The sequence below is a fragment of the Cryptomeria japonica genome, chromosome 10 (genome assembly GCF_030272615.1).
Source record: "Cryptomeria japonica chromosome 10, Sugi_1.0, whole genome shotgun sequence".
NCBI classification, from domain to species: domain Eukaryota; kingdom Viridiplantae; phylum Streptophyta; class Pinopsida; order Cupressales; family Cupressaceae; genus Cryptomeria; species Cryptomeria japonica.
Genome location: NC_081414.1, coordinates 17,064,583 through 17,081,880, shown reverse-complemented (window position 1 = coordinate 17,081,880; position 17,298 = coordinate 17,064,583). Strand labels below are relative to the sequence as shown.

At 39.5% G+C, this 17,298-nt stretch overlaps 1 protein-coding gene across 2 annotated transcripts in view; it reads right to left on the bottom strand.

Annotated features, from left to right (window-relative positions):
• The window catches only part of LOC131076718 (probable ADP-ribosylation factor GTPase-activating protein AGD8), a 29,531-nt gene extending 14,148 nt beyond the window's left edge, over positions 1–15,383 (bottom strand). The window contains exons 1-4 of one of the 2 annotated variants that reach the window (XM_058014025.1): positions 15,110–15,383; positions 14,815–14,933; positions 12,768–13,224; positions 12,239–12,499 (exon numbers count right to left, since the gene is read on the bottom strand). In XM_058014025.1, coding sequence (XP_057870008.1) covers positions 12,239–12,499; positions 12,768–13,224; positions 14,815–14,933; positions 15,110–15,181 — 909 coding nt within the window. In that variant the 5' untranslated portion in view covers positions 15,182–15,383. Of the gene's footprint in view, positions 1–12,238; positions 12,500–12,767; positions 13,225–13,510; positions 13,683–14,814; positions 14,934–15,109 lie in introns of those variants that run through there. The other variant, XM_058014027.1, reaches the window with a different exon arrangement.
• Between the last annotated feature and the right edge of the window lie 1,915 nt (positions 15,384–17,298).

Here is a 17,298-nt window from a genome sequence, read left to right as displayed (position 1 = left end):
ATTGTTTATCTTCTTGAATCACTCTCAGTTGAAATAGCATTTAAATTTTAAGTTTGAAGGACGAATTGTTGTGCTTGATCTTTGATAAGATTCACATTCCAAACCACTAGCTGCTTACTGATTGTGAGGACGCCTTGTGTGGTCAACTGGAAACCTTGAGATTGATTAAGAATTCAATCATCCTTGGAAGTATTGATATGTATCTCTATGATAGTATCTATATCCTTGATGATTTGAAGGTTATTGAATCGCCTTAGAAGATCGCATCAATTCCAGTAGAGTTGTAATTTCTTGGCGATACCGAAATTGGTAGAATCTTATCAAGTCAAGTCTTCATTGAGTCATTCTTAGGATTAGTTCAAGTATTCCTTCCTTGAAACCCTTATCTTTTGACATTTTTTTGAAATCTGTTAGTGTTAGGAAAATCCTGTTCCTGCATTTGGAAAGAAAGTAACACAAACAAGCTTTCTCTGAAAGTACATAAGGCCCCTTGAAGAAACAACATACACAATGACCACTGGTGCTTATCCACACGTAGAGATCCTACAAAAGGAACCTTGAAGTCATCACCGATTGATCCTTTTCGCGACATCTTCAGCATTCGGAGACTTTAATCAAGAGAGGATAAGGTACCTTTAGGTATTTTATTCTGTGTTTGGTCGTGTACAAAATACACATCAACAGGTTTCAGTCTTTAAATTAGGAATTTCGCAATCATTCAAAACGCTGTTCTTTGTCCACCTTTATTGGCACCATTTGCATTCTACAACCCCTGCGTGTCTTTTCATAGTCATGAGAGCTGCTGTATGATGTCAGACATCCTTACAAAAGAACCACTGGAGAAACGAATTTCGCAAGAAGTGAAGGTTAAGTTGTTCGCAAGAAACGAATTGATTTCTCTGTTGGGACAGTTAAAAGGACTGTTTTTTAATTTATTTTGAGTGAGCTTATAAAGTGCAAAGGTGAGATTGAGAGCAGGAAAGCCAGGGTTCTGCCATGCAACACAAACACTGAAGTTGGAAAGGGAAAAGGGATAACTAAGATCGAAATAGATGAAAGAATAGCATGGATCAATTGATGTGAAGGGCCTCCCAGATTTTCATTGCCACTCCCTCTAATTCTTGCAAAAACATCTTAAATGGCCACCAATGTTGGCCCAACAAAGGTCCCTCCATAATAGACATTCTAAATTGTCTTGAAAATCTGTTTGTGATTGAGACGCATGAAGGTAGACTACATACAACCAAAAGTCAGCTTTCTCCATCTAGAGATCATCTGTAATAATCTAAAGTGGTCTGCAGATTGCCTTCACATCCCCCCCTGCTGCCACCATACTTATGCTTTCAGTGCTTTTGTATTTATCGAGTGAGGTTATGAAGTGCAAGGCAAGATTGAGAGTAACGAAGCCAGGGCGGCTCTGCCATGCAATACAATCACCAAAGTTGGAAAGTGAAAAGAGGTAACTCAGATCAAAATAGATGAGATAATAGCATAAATCAATTGACGTGAAGGGCCACCTCTGATTTTCATAGCCACTATCTCTATCTAATTCTTGCAAAGACATCTTCTATGGCTATCAATGTTGGTCCAACAAAGGTTCCTCTGAAATAAACATTCTAAATTGTCTTGAAAACCTGTTCATGTTTGAGATTCATGAAGGTAGAAAATATATAACCAGAAGTTAGCTTTCTCCATCCAGAGATCCTTTATGATTATCTCAAGTGTTACGCAGATTGCCTCACACAGCCCACTGCCGCCACCATACTTATGTTTTATGTGTTTTTTTTAATTGGTAGATGGAAGGAAGTGATGAGCAGCAGTCCTGGAGGAAACAGATAGATTGTTTTGTTAAAGGGACCAACAAAAGGTCATATTCTGCAAAGGTAACTGCCTAGCACCATGTCTTCAATGCCTCAAATAGAGATAAAGCTAAAGATCTAAAATCTCTTACCGCCCATTCTTAGTCATGGCCTCCCATTCTCGCTCCTTGTTTGCAATGTTCCTGCTGCCATAGTATGTGTTTGATTCCAAGATTTTTTCATTCAGGAATTCTTATTGGGAGTTTTGAGTTTAATTTTTTGAGAGAGTATTTTATATTTTAGGTTTTGAATAAATTTGGGTGCTTTTTAAATTTTAAAAAATGAGGCATTAGCTTAAAAGGCAGATAGATTGGGAGTTGTTTCTTTTCAAAACCAAAAATTAATATAGGGGGTTATTTCTTGTAATTGACTAAAAATGAAATTTCCCTTAGTGGAGAAAAAATTATTTTAAGAGGCCATCTTTTAGCCAATATTATGCAAGGGAGAAACATTTTTAGTCTTGTCAAGTCAATTTTTTTAATTTTTAATAGAAGTCAAAGCTAAAATATTTAAACAAAAACAAATTGCAGTGTTTGGTACACACAATGCCTCTTGTCAAGTATACAAGTTAAATCGTTGGACTGAACTACTACATAGCAGCAATGACATATGTGGCTATGTCCTTATAAATCGTTGGGGAGAAATGAGGACACAGACATGTTCACTTCATTTCCCTTTGTTACCCATTTGTTGCTATTGTAAAACACAAATCTTTACAATATGAAATTTCACTTTCTTTCTATATAGATGTCATTGATAGGACGACTCCTTTTCATGTGGTGCCCAAGTGCCATGCACCTCTCTACTCTAAAGTGCTTTAATGCCTTTTTCACATACCAATGGGTATATCAAAAGGACAAGTTTCCACATATTGACAAGTATATTGAAAGGGTGGGCATATTGAGAGGTTCAGGAATTTCAATCCAGGTATTTGTAGAAAAGGAAACCCTTTGGAGTGATAAGAAACCAATCCATCTCCATTTGATAGCAAAAGTCATTAGGTGTTGTAAATTGTATTGTCTCCAAGCATTATCAAAATGTTGGCATCAATACAAGATGGTACAACAAGGAATCAATACGTTGTAACTTGTAAGATCAATTAGAAGATCAAACACCCAGTGCATTGAATCTACTGAGCTAGCTTCTGATCCTCCTAAAGGAATTCAATGATGTGAGCTAACTGAAGGCTTACCACCTCCATCAGGTGTTGGAATCTGTGCCTTGTTTGATCTCACTAGTCTTGGAATTGTTGGAGCTATATGTGCAATGCTTCAATTTACACACAAAACTGTCCACATATATCTTAGAATGCATCATATGCAGTAGTCGTCTAGAATATCTATACTTTTAATTGATCCATTTGGGCCTCAATAGGAGCTTTCATCATAGGCCATTGCAAAAAAAATTGATAGAGGGCATTAATATCTCACTCTGCACTTTTTAATGCACTGGCGTGTGATTCCAAAGTAGAGTGGGAAGTGATAGAATTTTTTTATAGAAATGTATTAGACAAGGATGGAAGAGTAAATAAAAAGTCCTGCCTTTCAAGGGCCCCATTGTAGTCATAGGTTCCTCTTTGTCTCCTCTTTCTAGATCTAAGCTACTATGTTGGTCTTCTATTATGCATTTTATTGTTTATGCTGAAAGTTGTCAATTTCATATCATTTAGCCTAGTTCAAAATGTTTATGACTCCCTTTTTGTTGTAAGTTGGAAACCCAAAAGAGCAGCTTACAGATTCTTTCCATTGAATTGAAAATCCAAAAGAGCGACTTCATGGAGACTCTATATGAAAACACGAAAAGGCATAATTGAATTGTGCATCTCTATACACAAGTTTATATGAGTTGTTTTCCAAGGGGCCCTTGAAGCAACTCTTCACTCTCATCTTATAGGAGGGAACGTCACAATTCAGATTTCAAGTTCTTTGAACATGGTACTTGGATATTTCTCAATATTAGAGTCACCAATGGAAAGTAATCCTCCAAGATCGCCGGCAACACCAAAAAGATGCCTTCCACAAGAGAGCAACAAGAGCAAAATATTGCTTGAATAAGGGCACAAAGGATTAAATTGAAGTTGGACTTACAATGTACATATGGTGCCTTGCTTATATAGGCAAGGAGAAAGATAGGAATAGACAAGATCGTGACGTGTCTTAATCCTATAACATAAAACAACTAACACAACAAATATTAAATGACCTAGGGCACAAGAAGTAAATGACATAAGATAAGATAAGATCTAGTGCCAACTAAGACTTCTAGAAAGATTCCTAGGACCTAAGTAAACTTAACATGTGAATAGGCCCTACTAGTGAACTGGTTAAGTAAAATAGCTTATTCACACTGTTGACGGGAATAATCATTATGTTATGTTGGTATATTATGTTTATGTTGTCGTCGGTAATAATGAGTTACGACGGTCAGTTAGTTAGCCGACGGGTAGGTAGTTGGAGTCGCGACGGTTGTGTCGCACCCCTTCGGCTGTCATATATTGTACCGTCTCCGGGTGTTGGAGGACATGTAATGTTGACAACAGATTATAATATGAACATCTTTTGACATTAATGGCAAGCTTATTCTGGCACTTCTTTTGTATTTGCATTGTGCATTGCTGTTCAGTTTCTGTATTCTTCCTGTTTACCCAGTGAGGTAAACATTTGGCGCCGTTGCCTAGACGAACTCGGAACGGAAGACACGGATGGCGCACAGACCCAATGGGCCTACCCGTTGCTGAAATAAACCCAGAAGTCGACGATACCCAAACAGAACTCTATGTAGGAGAAGACACCACGACGAGAGAATTTTCAATTCTACTCCAAGTAGCCATTCAAACCTACGTTCGATGAGAGGCGGCGGAGGCAGAAGTCCCACCAAGTGCCGTCTGGACAGCGTTGGAAGTGAGTCCGGAGGTAAATCGGTTGATGAACCATCTCCCCCGATTGCTAGCACAAGCATCGTTGGCACAACAAGCTCGCCTGGAGGAGATTGCCCGAGAGGAGCGACGCCAAGAAATTTTGCAACAGTACGAGGAACGGGAAGCAGAACAAGATGGCGCCAAGTCAAGGGCATTTGAACCGTGAGCCATACGGGACGGAATAAAGAACACTTATTGTAATAATTATGTCATATTGTTGGCATAAACTTGTCTTCCACATTATGAATGAATAAAAGTGTTCTACTTTTTATGTCATTAAGTATATAGAAAGCTGTTGGGAATTAATGCCCAATACACTGAATAAAGACAAAAATAAGCAACAATATATAGATGAACGTGCAGTAGCCCAATGTGCCTTGATCCTTGAACAGCAAGCGGAAAGGCGACAGAGGTATAAGCGAAGAGAGGAGGAACGCTCCGAAGGGGACGGTGAGGCCAGCGGCCACCCACGGAGTCGGGAGGAGTTACTTGCGGAAACTCGCCGCATGATAGAGTATACCAAAACTCAGTTGAGGGATTTGAGGGACTTGCCACACACACCAGAGGCTAGGAAAACTCCAAGGAGTGGGGAGGAGGTAGGAGAGGGAGAAGACACCGGGGCTGCCAGGGGTGTCGGAGGGACACTGGGGCACGGCGGTCAGGCACCCCTTATAGGATCTGACCCATCCGGAGTAGGACAACAGCCACCAGTAGTAAAAAGACAAGGCATGGCACAAAAACAAAAACTTCCAAAGTTCCATGGGGATGGGAAAGAAGACCCTGTCCGCCACTGTCGCACTTGTGAAACAATTTGGGGAGCGAATGGTGTTACCGATGAGGACGAGTGGGTAACACAGTTTCCCGCAACCTTGAGGGGCGTAGCCATCGACTGGTTTTCGGATACGGATAAGGCTAAAATTAGCACATGGCCAGACTTGAAGAAGGAATTTCAAGCAGAGTTTCGTCTCCTAAGAGACGATAATGAGATCGTAGCCGAAATCTACGGCACGAAACAGAGAAAGGACGAGACTGTTCAAACCTACAGCCGGCGGCTCAAAGAGCTGCTAGGAAAGATGGAGAACCAGCCAACAGACGGACTGAAAAAACGGTGGTTCGTGGAAGGTCTAAAGAAATCCCTTAGACGAAAAATGAAGATAGTACCTCCCTCTTCATACTCCGACGCCTATAACAGGGCAATGGATTTAGAAAGTGAACAGAAGACGTCCAAGAAGAAGAAAAATAAATCCTCGTCGGAGGATGATTCCTCTTCTAACAAAAGTGATAGCAGTGATGACGACTCTAATCGGAAGGTACGGGCTCTCCAGAAAGATATGGAGCAAATGATGAGAGAGATAAAGGCAACCAAAGGAAGCACAAGCAAAGGCGACGAAGGGGATTTATGGTGCACGGACTGCTGTACCAACGGACACACCAAGGGGTCTTGTCCGAAAAAAGCATTTTGCGATATTTGCCAGATTGCCGGACACCTTACCAAGGAGTGTCCGTACAATATGAGGACCGGTAACCAACAGGTTCTCTTTACAGAACCATCTGCGTCAGCCAGCACGTCCCAGCCTGCGAGCAACAACGCCTCGTCTGGCGGCTACCGAAACAACAGGCGAGGAAGAGGCAACAATAACAATAACGGAAGCCGTATCCAGTATGACGCCAAGGGCCGGCCAATTATCCAATGTAGGGCCTGTAATCAGTGGGGGCACTTCGCCCGTGATTGCACGAAGGAAGCCACCCCTCAGCACCTTTGCCGTTGGTGTGGGCCAGGCGACCATGAGGACGCAAATTGCCTGCAGGCAGGGGTTAATCTCCTCAACATTGAGAAGGCTGAGAAGACTGGTGAGAAAGAAGTACTGGCGATCACCCGCGCCCAGACGAAAAAACCCACTTATCCCGACCCCCGTACGGAGAAGGAGCGATTACGGGAGGCAAAGGCCAATATTGAACGTGAGATGACGACCGAACGACGGGACAACGAGGTGGCGAGTACATCATTCCGTACGGAAGCGGAAAATAACATCATTGAGCAAATCTTGCAGATAGAGGTGCCGATAAAGGTAAAAGACCTTCTAGACTCTATGCCACAATTGAGGACTGCCATCCTCACCAATGTGCAAAGCACCACATCGTCGAGTGCACCACAGGTAGGGGTTCCCGCCACCGCTTCGAAGAGTACACCACAGGTGGAGGTTTCTGTCAGCCCTTCGACTGACCCGATGTTACTAGCCTTGAGCAGTGGTAGACACCCAGCTGTGGTAGAAATGGGTATCCGTGGGACCATTCTGAAGGACACCATTGTGGATGGTGGATCTGGGGTGAATGTACTACCAGAAGAAACATGGAAGCGGCTGGGGAAGCCCACCCTGTGGCCACCCACATTCAACCTGGTGGTAGCGGACCAACACGGCATTAAGCCACTCCGCCTGTTGATGGCCCAGCAAGTGACAATTGGTACGCAACCATTCTTGTTAGATTTCGTGGTTATTCCCTCGAAGAAGAAAGGCTATGACGCCATCCTGGGGAGAGTGTGGTTGATCAACGCAAGGGTAAACCACAACTAGAAGAAAAATACACTTTCCATGGAGAAGGGAGGGCGAAAATATACCATTGACCTACACACCCAAAATGTCGGCGAAGAGCTCGCCTCTTCCGACTCGGAGGACTCTAATAAAGGGGAAGGGGGTCCCGATGAAAGTAAGGGCAAGAACGCGATGGAGCCGAACAGTGAAGGGGTGCTAGAATTGGAGGGATGTTCTGAAGATGAGGTATGCTCGACTAACGGGCTCTTCCACTGGCAAATGGAGGATTACGAAATGTTCCAAAGCTACAGGCTCGAAGTAGAGGAACCAGAGCAACCAACAGAGGTGTACCTGCCGGAATACAGAGAATATTGGAAGGGAGACACCCCAAACCCTAGCGGCATAAATAATCCGAAGAGTGTCGGCAACGATTGGAACCCTGTATGGAAGACCGCAGTCTTCAAAATCTTTATTATCCTTCTTCTTCTTATGTACGGGAAGGAGGTCGTGGTCCCTATAGAATTTGTGGTTCCAGGTCTTCCGATGGCCATTGAAAATAGACTTGCCACCAACGGGCCCAAATTGAAACCCTATCACGCGAAGCGCGCAGGGGACCCGAGAGGCCGGATGGACACCCGAGAGCCCGAAGGGGGACCCAAGAGGATGGAAGGGGACCTAAGAGGCCGGGCAAGCAACTCGAGAGGCATGGGACAAAAGCAGGAGACTTTTGGGCGAGAAAAACCGAGAAGGATGAAGGGCGATCCCAGAGACAGGGGACCCGAGCCGAAGACTCTCTAGACAACTTCAAAAAAAAAAAAAAAAATTGAAAAAAAAAATCGCACGGTCGTACGACAGCGACCGTACGGTCAAAAAAGAAAATGGCCACCGTACGGTGGGACAAGGTGACAAGGTGACACCACCGTGCGGTGGACGGTGCACCACCGTGCGGTGGCATCACCGATGGTGGAACCACCGTGCAGTGGACAGTGCACCACCGTGCGGTGGAACCACCGACGGTGACACCACCGTGCGGTGGAACCACTGACGGTGGCACCATCGTGCGGTGGTCACACCGTGCGGTGGGAGCCACCGAAGGCGGTCACCAAGCAGCCCGCGGAAGAATAAAACGCCGCCAAACATCAAAGACGCCGCACAACACCACCACGACGAAGAACAAAACAACCCCGCACACCGCCATCACCGCACAGCAAGGGGTAAAGGGAAGAAGACGTCGAACACCGCACCACCACGCCACCACGTGATGCGAAGGGTAAAGCACGGGCCGACCGCCACAGGTAGACCAAGCAGCCGCACGATCGAAGGTGCCAATGCTGTTGTTGACCGTATAGGGAGGTTGTATGGCCGGGGTGCCATCGGGGACATTACAGTGCCCTAATAATAGAAAATAAACAATAAATTAAAATTAAAAAGAAACAACTAAAAAAAAAAAAAAAAACGACGACGGCTAGATTTAAAATGATTTGCTGAAGTCTGGAGCGTAGACACTGAAAATATTGGAGTGTAGAAGAAGGGTTTTGACATCATAAAATATCACAGAAATGATGCGCCCCAGGACCCCGCGAGGGGCGCTGCCCCTCGACCCCGCTGGGGCGCTGCCCCTCGACCCCGCTGGGGGCGTTGCCCCCAGACCCCCAGTTTATTTTGAGCTACAGAAGACCACGAGAAGTGTTGTGGTTGTCCGTCTTGTGAGAAAGAAGCCTGCAGCTAAGCATTGGCGGGGAAGAAATAAGCCGTAGAGGGAGATGGATTTGGAGGTTGCGAACAAACAGAGTTTGAGGGAAGGCATTGCAGGTCCGCACAGTTGTATGACACCAGGGAGTTATTCAGTTCAGTTTTTAGCCTTTAGGGAGTGTGATGGAGGATTTGAGGTGGCTCCTAGCATTTGTGCCAACGGATTGTGGCCACCTCCAGGCATGACTGGTACGCTTTGAGGAACTCGGAGTATGTCTCGGCTGGACGTGAGGTTGCCTTGGTGGATGCACAGAGGGCTCGGGAGGAGCTGACCACCAGGTTGGAGGCAATAGTCGCGTGAGACTTAGTTCAGCGTACCCAGGAGTTGGATGCCGAGAGAGCAGCACGGGTGGCTATCGAGGACAAATTGGCTAGGGAGACAGAATCATTTGAGTAGCAGTTGGTGGAAGCTGAGACTGAAAAATGTGTTTTGCAGACAAGTTTGGGTTAGGCCCAGGAGAACTGTGATGGCAAAGGAAGCAATATTGGTGAAATCCGCACTTGAGCATCAGATGGTAGCAGAAAAGGGTTTTCAGGCGAGGACGCAGCAAGTGTATAAGATCCGGGCCCGACTGGCGTCAGTAGTTCCTGCCGTTCATCTCTATTTTGTATTAAGTCGTCGGAGTCGACTTCTTTTCTTGGGGGGGATGATGTTGACGGGAATAATCATTATGTTATGTTGGTATATTATGTTTATGTTGTCGTCGGTAATAATGAGTTACGGCAGTCAGTTAGTTAGCCGACGGGTAGGTAGTTGGAGTCGCGACGGTTGTGTCGCACCCCTTCGGCTGTCATATATTGTACCATCTCCGGGTGTTGGAGGACATGTAATGTTGACGACAGATTATAATATGAACATCTTTTGACATTAATGGCAAGCTTATTCTGGCACTTCTTTTGTATTTGCATTGTGCATTGCTGTTCAGTTTCTGTATTCTTCCTGTTTACCCAGTGAGGTAAACACACACCAACACTCACATTGTCCAATGTGGATTTGTCATTGCCGGATATTGCAAATTATAGCATATTGTTGCTTATCATTACAACATCTTAGAAAATAATGTTCAGCTCAGCACTTGAACACCTAAGATTGCAGATTTCATTTTGGTTTTTTATGACTATGCATGGGGCAAGATCATCATTTTTTCAACTCATTTTTTCGGCTATGTGAGCAGTTTTTTGAGTCAACATGTGTCTTCATTAAGATCATTGTGGACAGCAAGTGGTTCACATTTTCAGCTTTGACAAATAGTCAGATCATTCAATGCATGCTTCGACACACTTTTGTGTTACTTGTGGGTGCAATTACCCTAGGTTATCCAATTTTCAGGCACAAAAGTGATAGACATAAGTGGAACAGTCTTCTGCAGATTTCATCACTCAAGCATAGAAAATGGTGGTGAGAATTTTCACAGCAAACAGGTGTGGAATTCTCTCAAAATGGTATAGCATCATGGACAGCTAACTCGACTTGAGAAAACAATAGCCTTTACCAAGTCATTGTCTTGGTTCTTGGAAAACTGCAAAAGGGAACAAGCTCTCACTCAAGCAAAACTTTTTGCAGAATACTGGAGATTCATATCGAGCAAATGAGATGCTGTAAACAAGTTGCCTAATGCACAACACAAACAGCGGTTTTACCAAACCCCTACATATTAAGGGAGGATGTAACACTATTGTACATAGTTCTAGGTGTAGTGGGATAATATTTTGTATTTTATATTTCCTATATACACTAGAAGCTGAACAGTCATCTAGAAGATGATCTGAATGCTCATTTTCACATTGATATATATGAATATTTTGATTAAATCAAATGGAATAATTTTTTCATTAAATATTTTTCTAGTCATCTAATTCTCATCCATTTTATTTGAAAATCTTTTCTACATTGCATTCTCTAGCGTGACAGCAATTTGATTCCATTTCAATAATCCACATAATAAGTTTACTTTCCATTGGGAAACATATTATCTGAGACGAAACGTTAAGGAAGCATTTTATTTTAAATAGCTAGCAAAAATTCTTAAATCATTTTCTTTATCTGTTTACAATTCAATCCAATGTCCATTGTGCGAATCTCAATCTATTTTATTGCAACTGACAAAAAATTACACAAAGAGCAATAGTTGACCTCCACTTGTCATTCCCCAGCCTCCTTTTGCAAATCACTTTTAATAATAATAGTTTTATCCTCAAAGCTTTCCACAGCTGATTTACTGATCCTAGTTTATAATGACATAATAAATGAAGATGGAATTTTATAATATGAATAAATGATGATTTTTTGTGAACTTGTAAATTTCTTTTCATGGTAAAGCCTGTGCACCCCACATCTCACACTTCATGCAATCAAGTTGACCCATCTATTATTTGGTCATCAATGTTTGCTCTCCTAATAGAATGGCAACTAAGTTTCTACACTAGTGTTTTGACCAAGGACTCTTTCTAACTGAGGCCATCTCCTCTGTTCAGATAGAAAACGAAAGCAAATGACCAAGAAAAAATTCCCTTGTTCCAAGAATAATTTACTACTTATTCTAATCACTATGCATGTGGGAGGGAGATCTGAAAACAGACGACACTTTACAAAATTGGCAGGATACTTGTATATAGGTGAATAGAAATCACACCCACTTTCTCAAGCCTCTCCCAGATTCCTAGGGCACTTCATTATTAATCACCACTAAGGACAAAAGCCTAAATGGAGAAGTTATATCTTTCCTCCCCAAATGAATTTGGAAAAATCTTTGTGATTGTATCATGTGCTTTACTGATGCCATCTTATTTTTCTAAGTTCTTTCTAGCCCCATATGCGTGAACCAAGTGTCTGGAACCTGAATGAAGACACGATATAACAATCTGAGTTTCAAAATAATATAACTACATTTCCCTCCAAGAATATAACTATTTACATGATACATGGGGGCAAAGAGTCTACTCTCAAAAGTTCCGTTAAAAAACAGATTAAAATCACAGTTCTTTTCAGGTTAGAAGTTCTAACTGTTGCATAATGAAAGAATAAGAAATTACTTTCAAAAGTTCCTTAGAACACACACAATTAAATTCATGGCTCTTTTCAGGTTCTAAGTTCTTTATTACAACATATTAAATGATAGAATTAAATTCAATTAATAATAAACCTTCTGATTTGATATCAGATACCAGAATTTGTTTACCTGTAATTTAGATCGGCTTGCATTTGTTTTCTTTTGATTCCCTGCATTCATTCCAAATTCAGCGAAGAAATTTGTAGATGCAGGAGGAGGCACATGACCAGAAATATGATTTCCTCCACCATTTGACTCTTTATCTGTGTTATTCTCCAAGTAACTGAACCGAGAAGGCCGAGATGCACTAGGTGCTGCAGTAGTAGTAGTTGACGGAATGTGGGTAGGTGTGGGTTCCTCTGGTTTTTGATCGTAGAGGTTCTCATTTGGCTGTTATGGATATCAAGTCAGTAGACAAGATAATTATCATCAAACTGAAAAAAATAGGAATGATTATCAGCCACTATCATAAAGATATAAAGATGATAATTTATATCTTTCTGAATAAAGATATAAAGATGATAATTTATATCTTTCCGAATAAAGATATAAACACAAAAATTTATATCTTTTTGAAGAGGAAAAGATATAAATATCATGAATTTGTTACAGTTATTGAGAAACCTAGCTTCAATACCCTTTAAATTAATACAGGTACCTTTGTTGTAAGCTTTTTGACACCGAGTCCACCAGTCTTATTTCCCACAGTTCTCCTTGCTCCCAATGGTTTCTTGGCTGTGTTTGTCATAGCTGGATATGAGGGGCATACTTCAGGCTTTGAAGGGGTCACTTCAGGTGAAGCAAGTTGTTGGTCAAAGAAAAAATCATTTGTCGAGGTTGATATCTTTTCCCCGGGGAATCCATTAGCCTCATGGTTTGCTTGTGAAGCATTGGGCAATGAAGAAGATAAGTGGTTAGTTCCATTTGATACACTTTTAGCAACTTCCTTCGCAAGAAGTTGTCTATAAAGTTCAGCTGCTCTTGATGTATATTTTGCTTCTATTTTACCTCCATCAGTCCAACCATGCTGCTTAAAGAATGTATGTCCTCGACCATTACCTCCAAAGCTCATTATCTTCAACTGTTCAGGAGTCCACGAATCCAGATTTGTAGATCTGGTGTGCACAATACAAAATATTAGAATTTTAGACAAGATATTGCTTTAGTTAAAGAAAAACTTCTTAAACTGCAAAACTGAAAATTTGGTATGTCTTGCTCCTAATCTCTGCATTTGGCCATTGAACCTCAGTTTTGTATCATCCACAAAAATTAAGGGTTACATCATGCAGTAAGCATTAACATTTTGTTGTATCAGAACGATAAGTGTAATATATAAATGATACATCCAAGGTAGCACATGAGTACATCTCCCAAGGAAGGGATCTGCATCTACTGCATTACCAGAAAAAAGGAGAATATTTCCTGTCTGCATCAAGGGACGCCCGATTTCCCCAAAGTCTCACCATGTCAACCCAGAAAACCCCAGTTAATGAGAAAAATGATGTTCTTTCACGTTTTAGTAATACTATCAGGCTGGCAACTTCACCAGGATTCACAAATCAGATCTCTTTACCTGATATTTCAACAAGATTTACTTTCACAAACACTGTGATCATCATAAAAAAAGCCCAAATTAAACAGAAAATTTGTGAGAATGATATTAGTGTATAAGCCTAGTTTCATTGAGATGTGCAAATCAAGCCACATTAACTGCTATCTCACTAAGAATTACTCCTACTAAGGTAAGAATATTATAAAAATCCCAATTAATTGAAAATGTATGAGTTATATCATATTTGGTAACTCTGTACCCGCGTTCTTTCAGTAAAATCTATAAATCAGATGGCCTTGATTGCCATTTCACTAAGATTTATCCACACTAAGAAAGTGACATATAGTCCTAATTTATAGGAAAACTTGTGATATACATGGCATTTTTGTAATAATGTAACAGAACTTTTTCAATAAAATTTACAGATCAAGTCACCTCTTAAATTTGGCAAAGATTTACATTCACAAAAATGGGGATATTACCAAAATCCGAATTAACTGGAATTTTTTTGACTAATTCGACATTGTATGAACACTGTACCAGACCACTTTCACGAAGATTTACAAAACACGCAATTTTATCTCACATTTCACTGGGATTGGAATATTGAAAAAAGTTTCAATACAATTTGAAATTTCGCAATTCATCTGCCTGTTCGTAAAACTTTATCACATCGCTATCACCAAGATTTACAAATCTGACAGCTTCAATTTGCACTGCACTAAGATTTGCTGTCACAAAAACTGGAATATTTATCAGAATCCCAATCATGACTTATCTGATAATGTCATAACAATGGATGAGACCACTTTCACTAAATTTCACAAATCTGGCCACTTTTATCATTGCACTAACGTTTACTTTCACAAATTTGGGATAATTACCAGAATCCCAATTGTGACTAGTCTGGTAATGTGGTAATAATGCATGAGACAACTTTCACTAAGATCTATACGATATGGCATGTAAATTGACATTGCATTGATATCTGCTTCAACAAAGTTTGGGATATTTACCAAAATCCAATTTGTGACTACCCTGGCCACCGCGTCTGACTTCTTTCACTAAGATTTTTCCTAAGAAATCAATTAGTTCTAACAAAAGAAAACCACAAGCAATTCAGCATCCAGATTACATTATGATTTTGTAGTACCTGACAAAGCTGATATGGACTCCAAGGCTCCTATGGACAGCAGAACAGTCGAGGCATATGAAAATCCCATACGTAACGGAAGCCCATGTAGGATTCCTTGTGTTACAGTCAAAGCACATCTGTACACGTAGATGCCACAGATCAGATCAGATCTAACAAAATCACATTACATCTCAATGGATCTGATTTCAAAATGCCCAAATCAGACACCCATTTGGGTCCAAAGATATAAAAGAAAATCATTTCTATGAATTGCAGCCAAAAACTTATATCCGTGTATTAGATTGGATCATACCTTGTTCTCAGCCTTTGCCTTGAGCTTCCGGAATACAGCATTTTTGTCACTGAAATCTTCAATGCCAGCCATTATTCAAGAATGATGGTTGCAGCCTTTCCTCTGAATCTCGGCCCTTGTAACTGTTGTTGTTGAGGGACCACAAACACCGGGAGAGTGCTAGGTCCTCCTCAGTTACGAGCATTTTGTTCTGGTGAAGTGCATTGGTTTAATGTAGGTGTTGTCAGCGTGTTGGGGCGTTGCTTTCACTGTTGTTCGTGCATTGCTTTAGGTGGAATTAATTCTTCACGTTTAAAATTGTATTCATATACCATCGAAATTGTGCTCTTGTATTTTATTTATTTATGTATTATTAGTTCCTGCCCATGGCAGGAATACTATTGCATTCATCATGTTTTTAAAATGTTTAAGTAGTTATTATTTATTGTCCTTGACAACCAATCAGTGTTTACAATTTTTTAAACTAAAATGATTTTTTGTTTTTCCAAAAGTTGACATGCACAATTTTTAAGAGAAATATTTTAAAACATGATTTATTTTTCATTTGATTGGTCTACATTAATTTCAGTAGGCCTAATATTTAATTTTTATCAAAAAAATAAAATGAAATTTTCCTATAATTATTATTACTGACATCACTTTTTATACTCCATTAAATTAAATATCAAAATCACATTTAAAGAATGAAGTACATAACTAAATATTTTAATATAAATTTGACATGCCATTAATTACGAAACTTCCAATGTAACATATTTTAATATTTTAAATGTACATGATAAACCATGTGCATCGTTTAACGTGCATGTGGGCTCTAATTTTTTATGGATGTTATTGCGAATTTGGCTGCTGAGTAGTAGGTCCCACGTGGAATTCTACAAAGTTCATTGCTTTCCTTACATTTATTTGGAGGGAACAATGTCACCTCATCCATGGAGCATATTATTAAATTTTATTAGAAGGTTTATATTATTATTTTTTATAAGAGTTTAAAATTTAATTTGTTGATTATGTGGCAATTTGTATTTAACGATAAGTTGGCATTTGGAGGTACAAGTTTCACTTCAAGTAAATTAATTTAATATTATAAATTATTATGAATAAGATTATTTAATAAATTATATATTGTCATTTATTTTTTGTTGTTATATTAATTATACATACATTAATTTTTATTATTTTAAAATATTTTATATTAATTATATGAGAAGTTTTAAATTTATTAGATTTCTTATAAAAATAATAATATATAATTAAAAATATAGGTATATTATTATTTTAAAAATTGATTTATATTATATAAAAATAAAACTTACAAAATATGTTTTAATGTCTGTATAAGGTTCATTCAAACGGAAATTTTTGTGGATATTATGATATTAAGATTTTTATTAAGAATTTTATGAATCCAAATAATATTTTAAATAATATAACTTATATTATTATATCATGTGTAAATTCATTTAAAAATATATATTATGATTATATATTGCATTTTATAGTAAAAATTATTAGATATAAATATAATATAATATATAATTATTATTAGAGGGATGAATATATATAATCTAGTAACACTCATTTTAAACAATTAAAATTAAATCTTTTCAACTACAAGAGTATTTTAATTAAAATTTTCTAATATTCATTTTCTAATATTAAAAAGGAATTTTAATATATTAAATTAAAATTTGATAACACTAACTTCTCTTCTCTCCCTTCTTTTCCCTCTCTACCTATCTCTCTTTAGCTCCCCCCTTCTCTCTATGTGCTTCTATCCCTTTCTCTCTCTATCATTTTATCATATTGCCACATATACCTCTATTTCCCCCTTTCCCTCTCCCTATATACCTATCTATCTCTTCCACTCCCTATATACTCATCTATCTCTCTCTCTCTATCTTTCTCTCTATCTCTCTACCTTTATCTCTCCCCCTACCTCTTCCTCTCTATCTATCTATCTCCTTATCTATATCTCTCTCTTTTTATTTTTATCTTTTCCTCCACCTTTCTCTACCCCTCTATGTATTTCTCTCCCTCTCCCTCTCCCTCTATTTCTATTTTTATTTACTCTAAACTAATTATACTAATGGCAGGAACTTGACGCTTTGCGTCCTTGTTTTTATCTGCATTTTGCATCTTAGAGGTACAATGATTATGTCAATTGAATTTTTTATCATTTACATGAT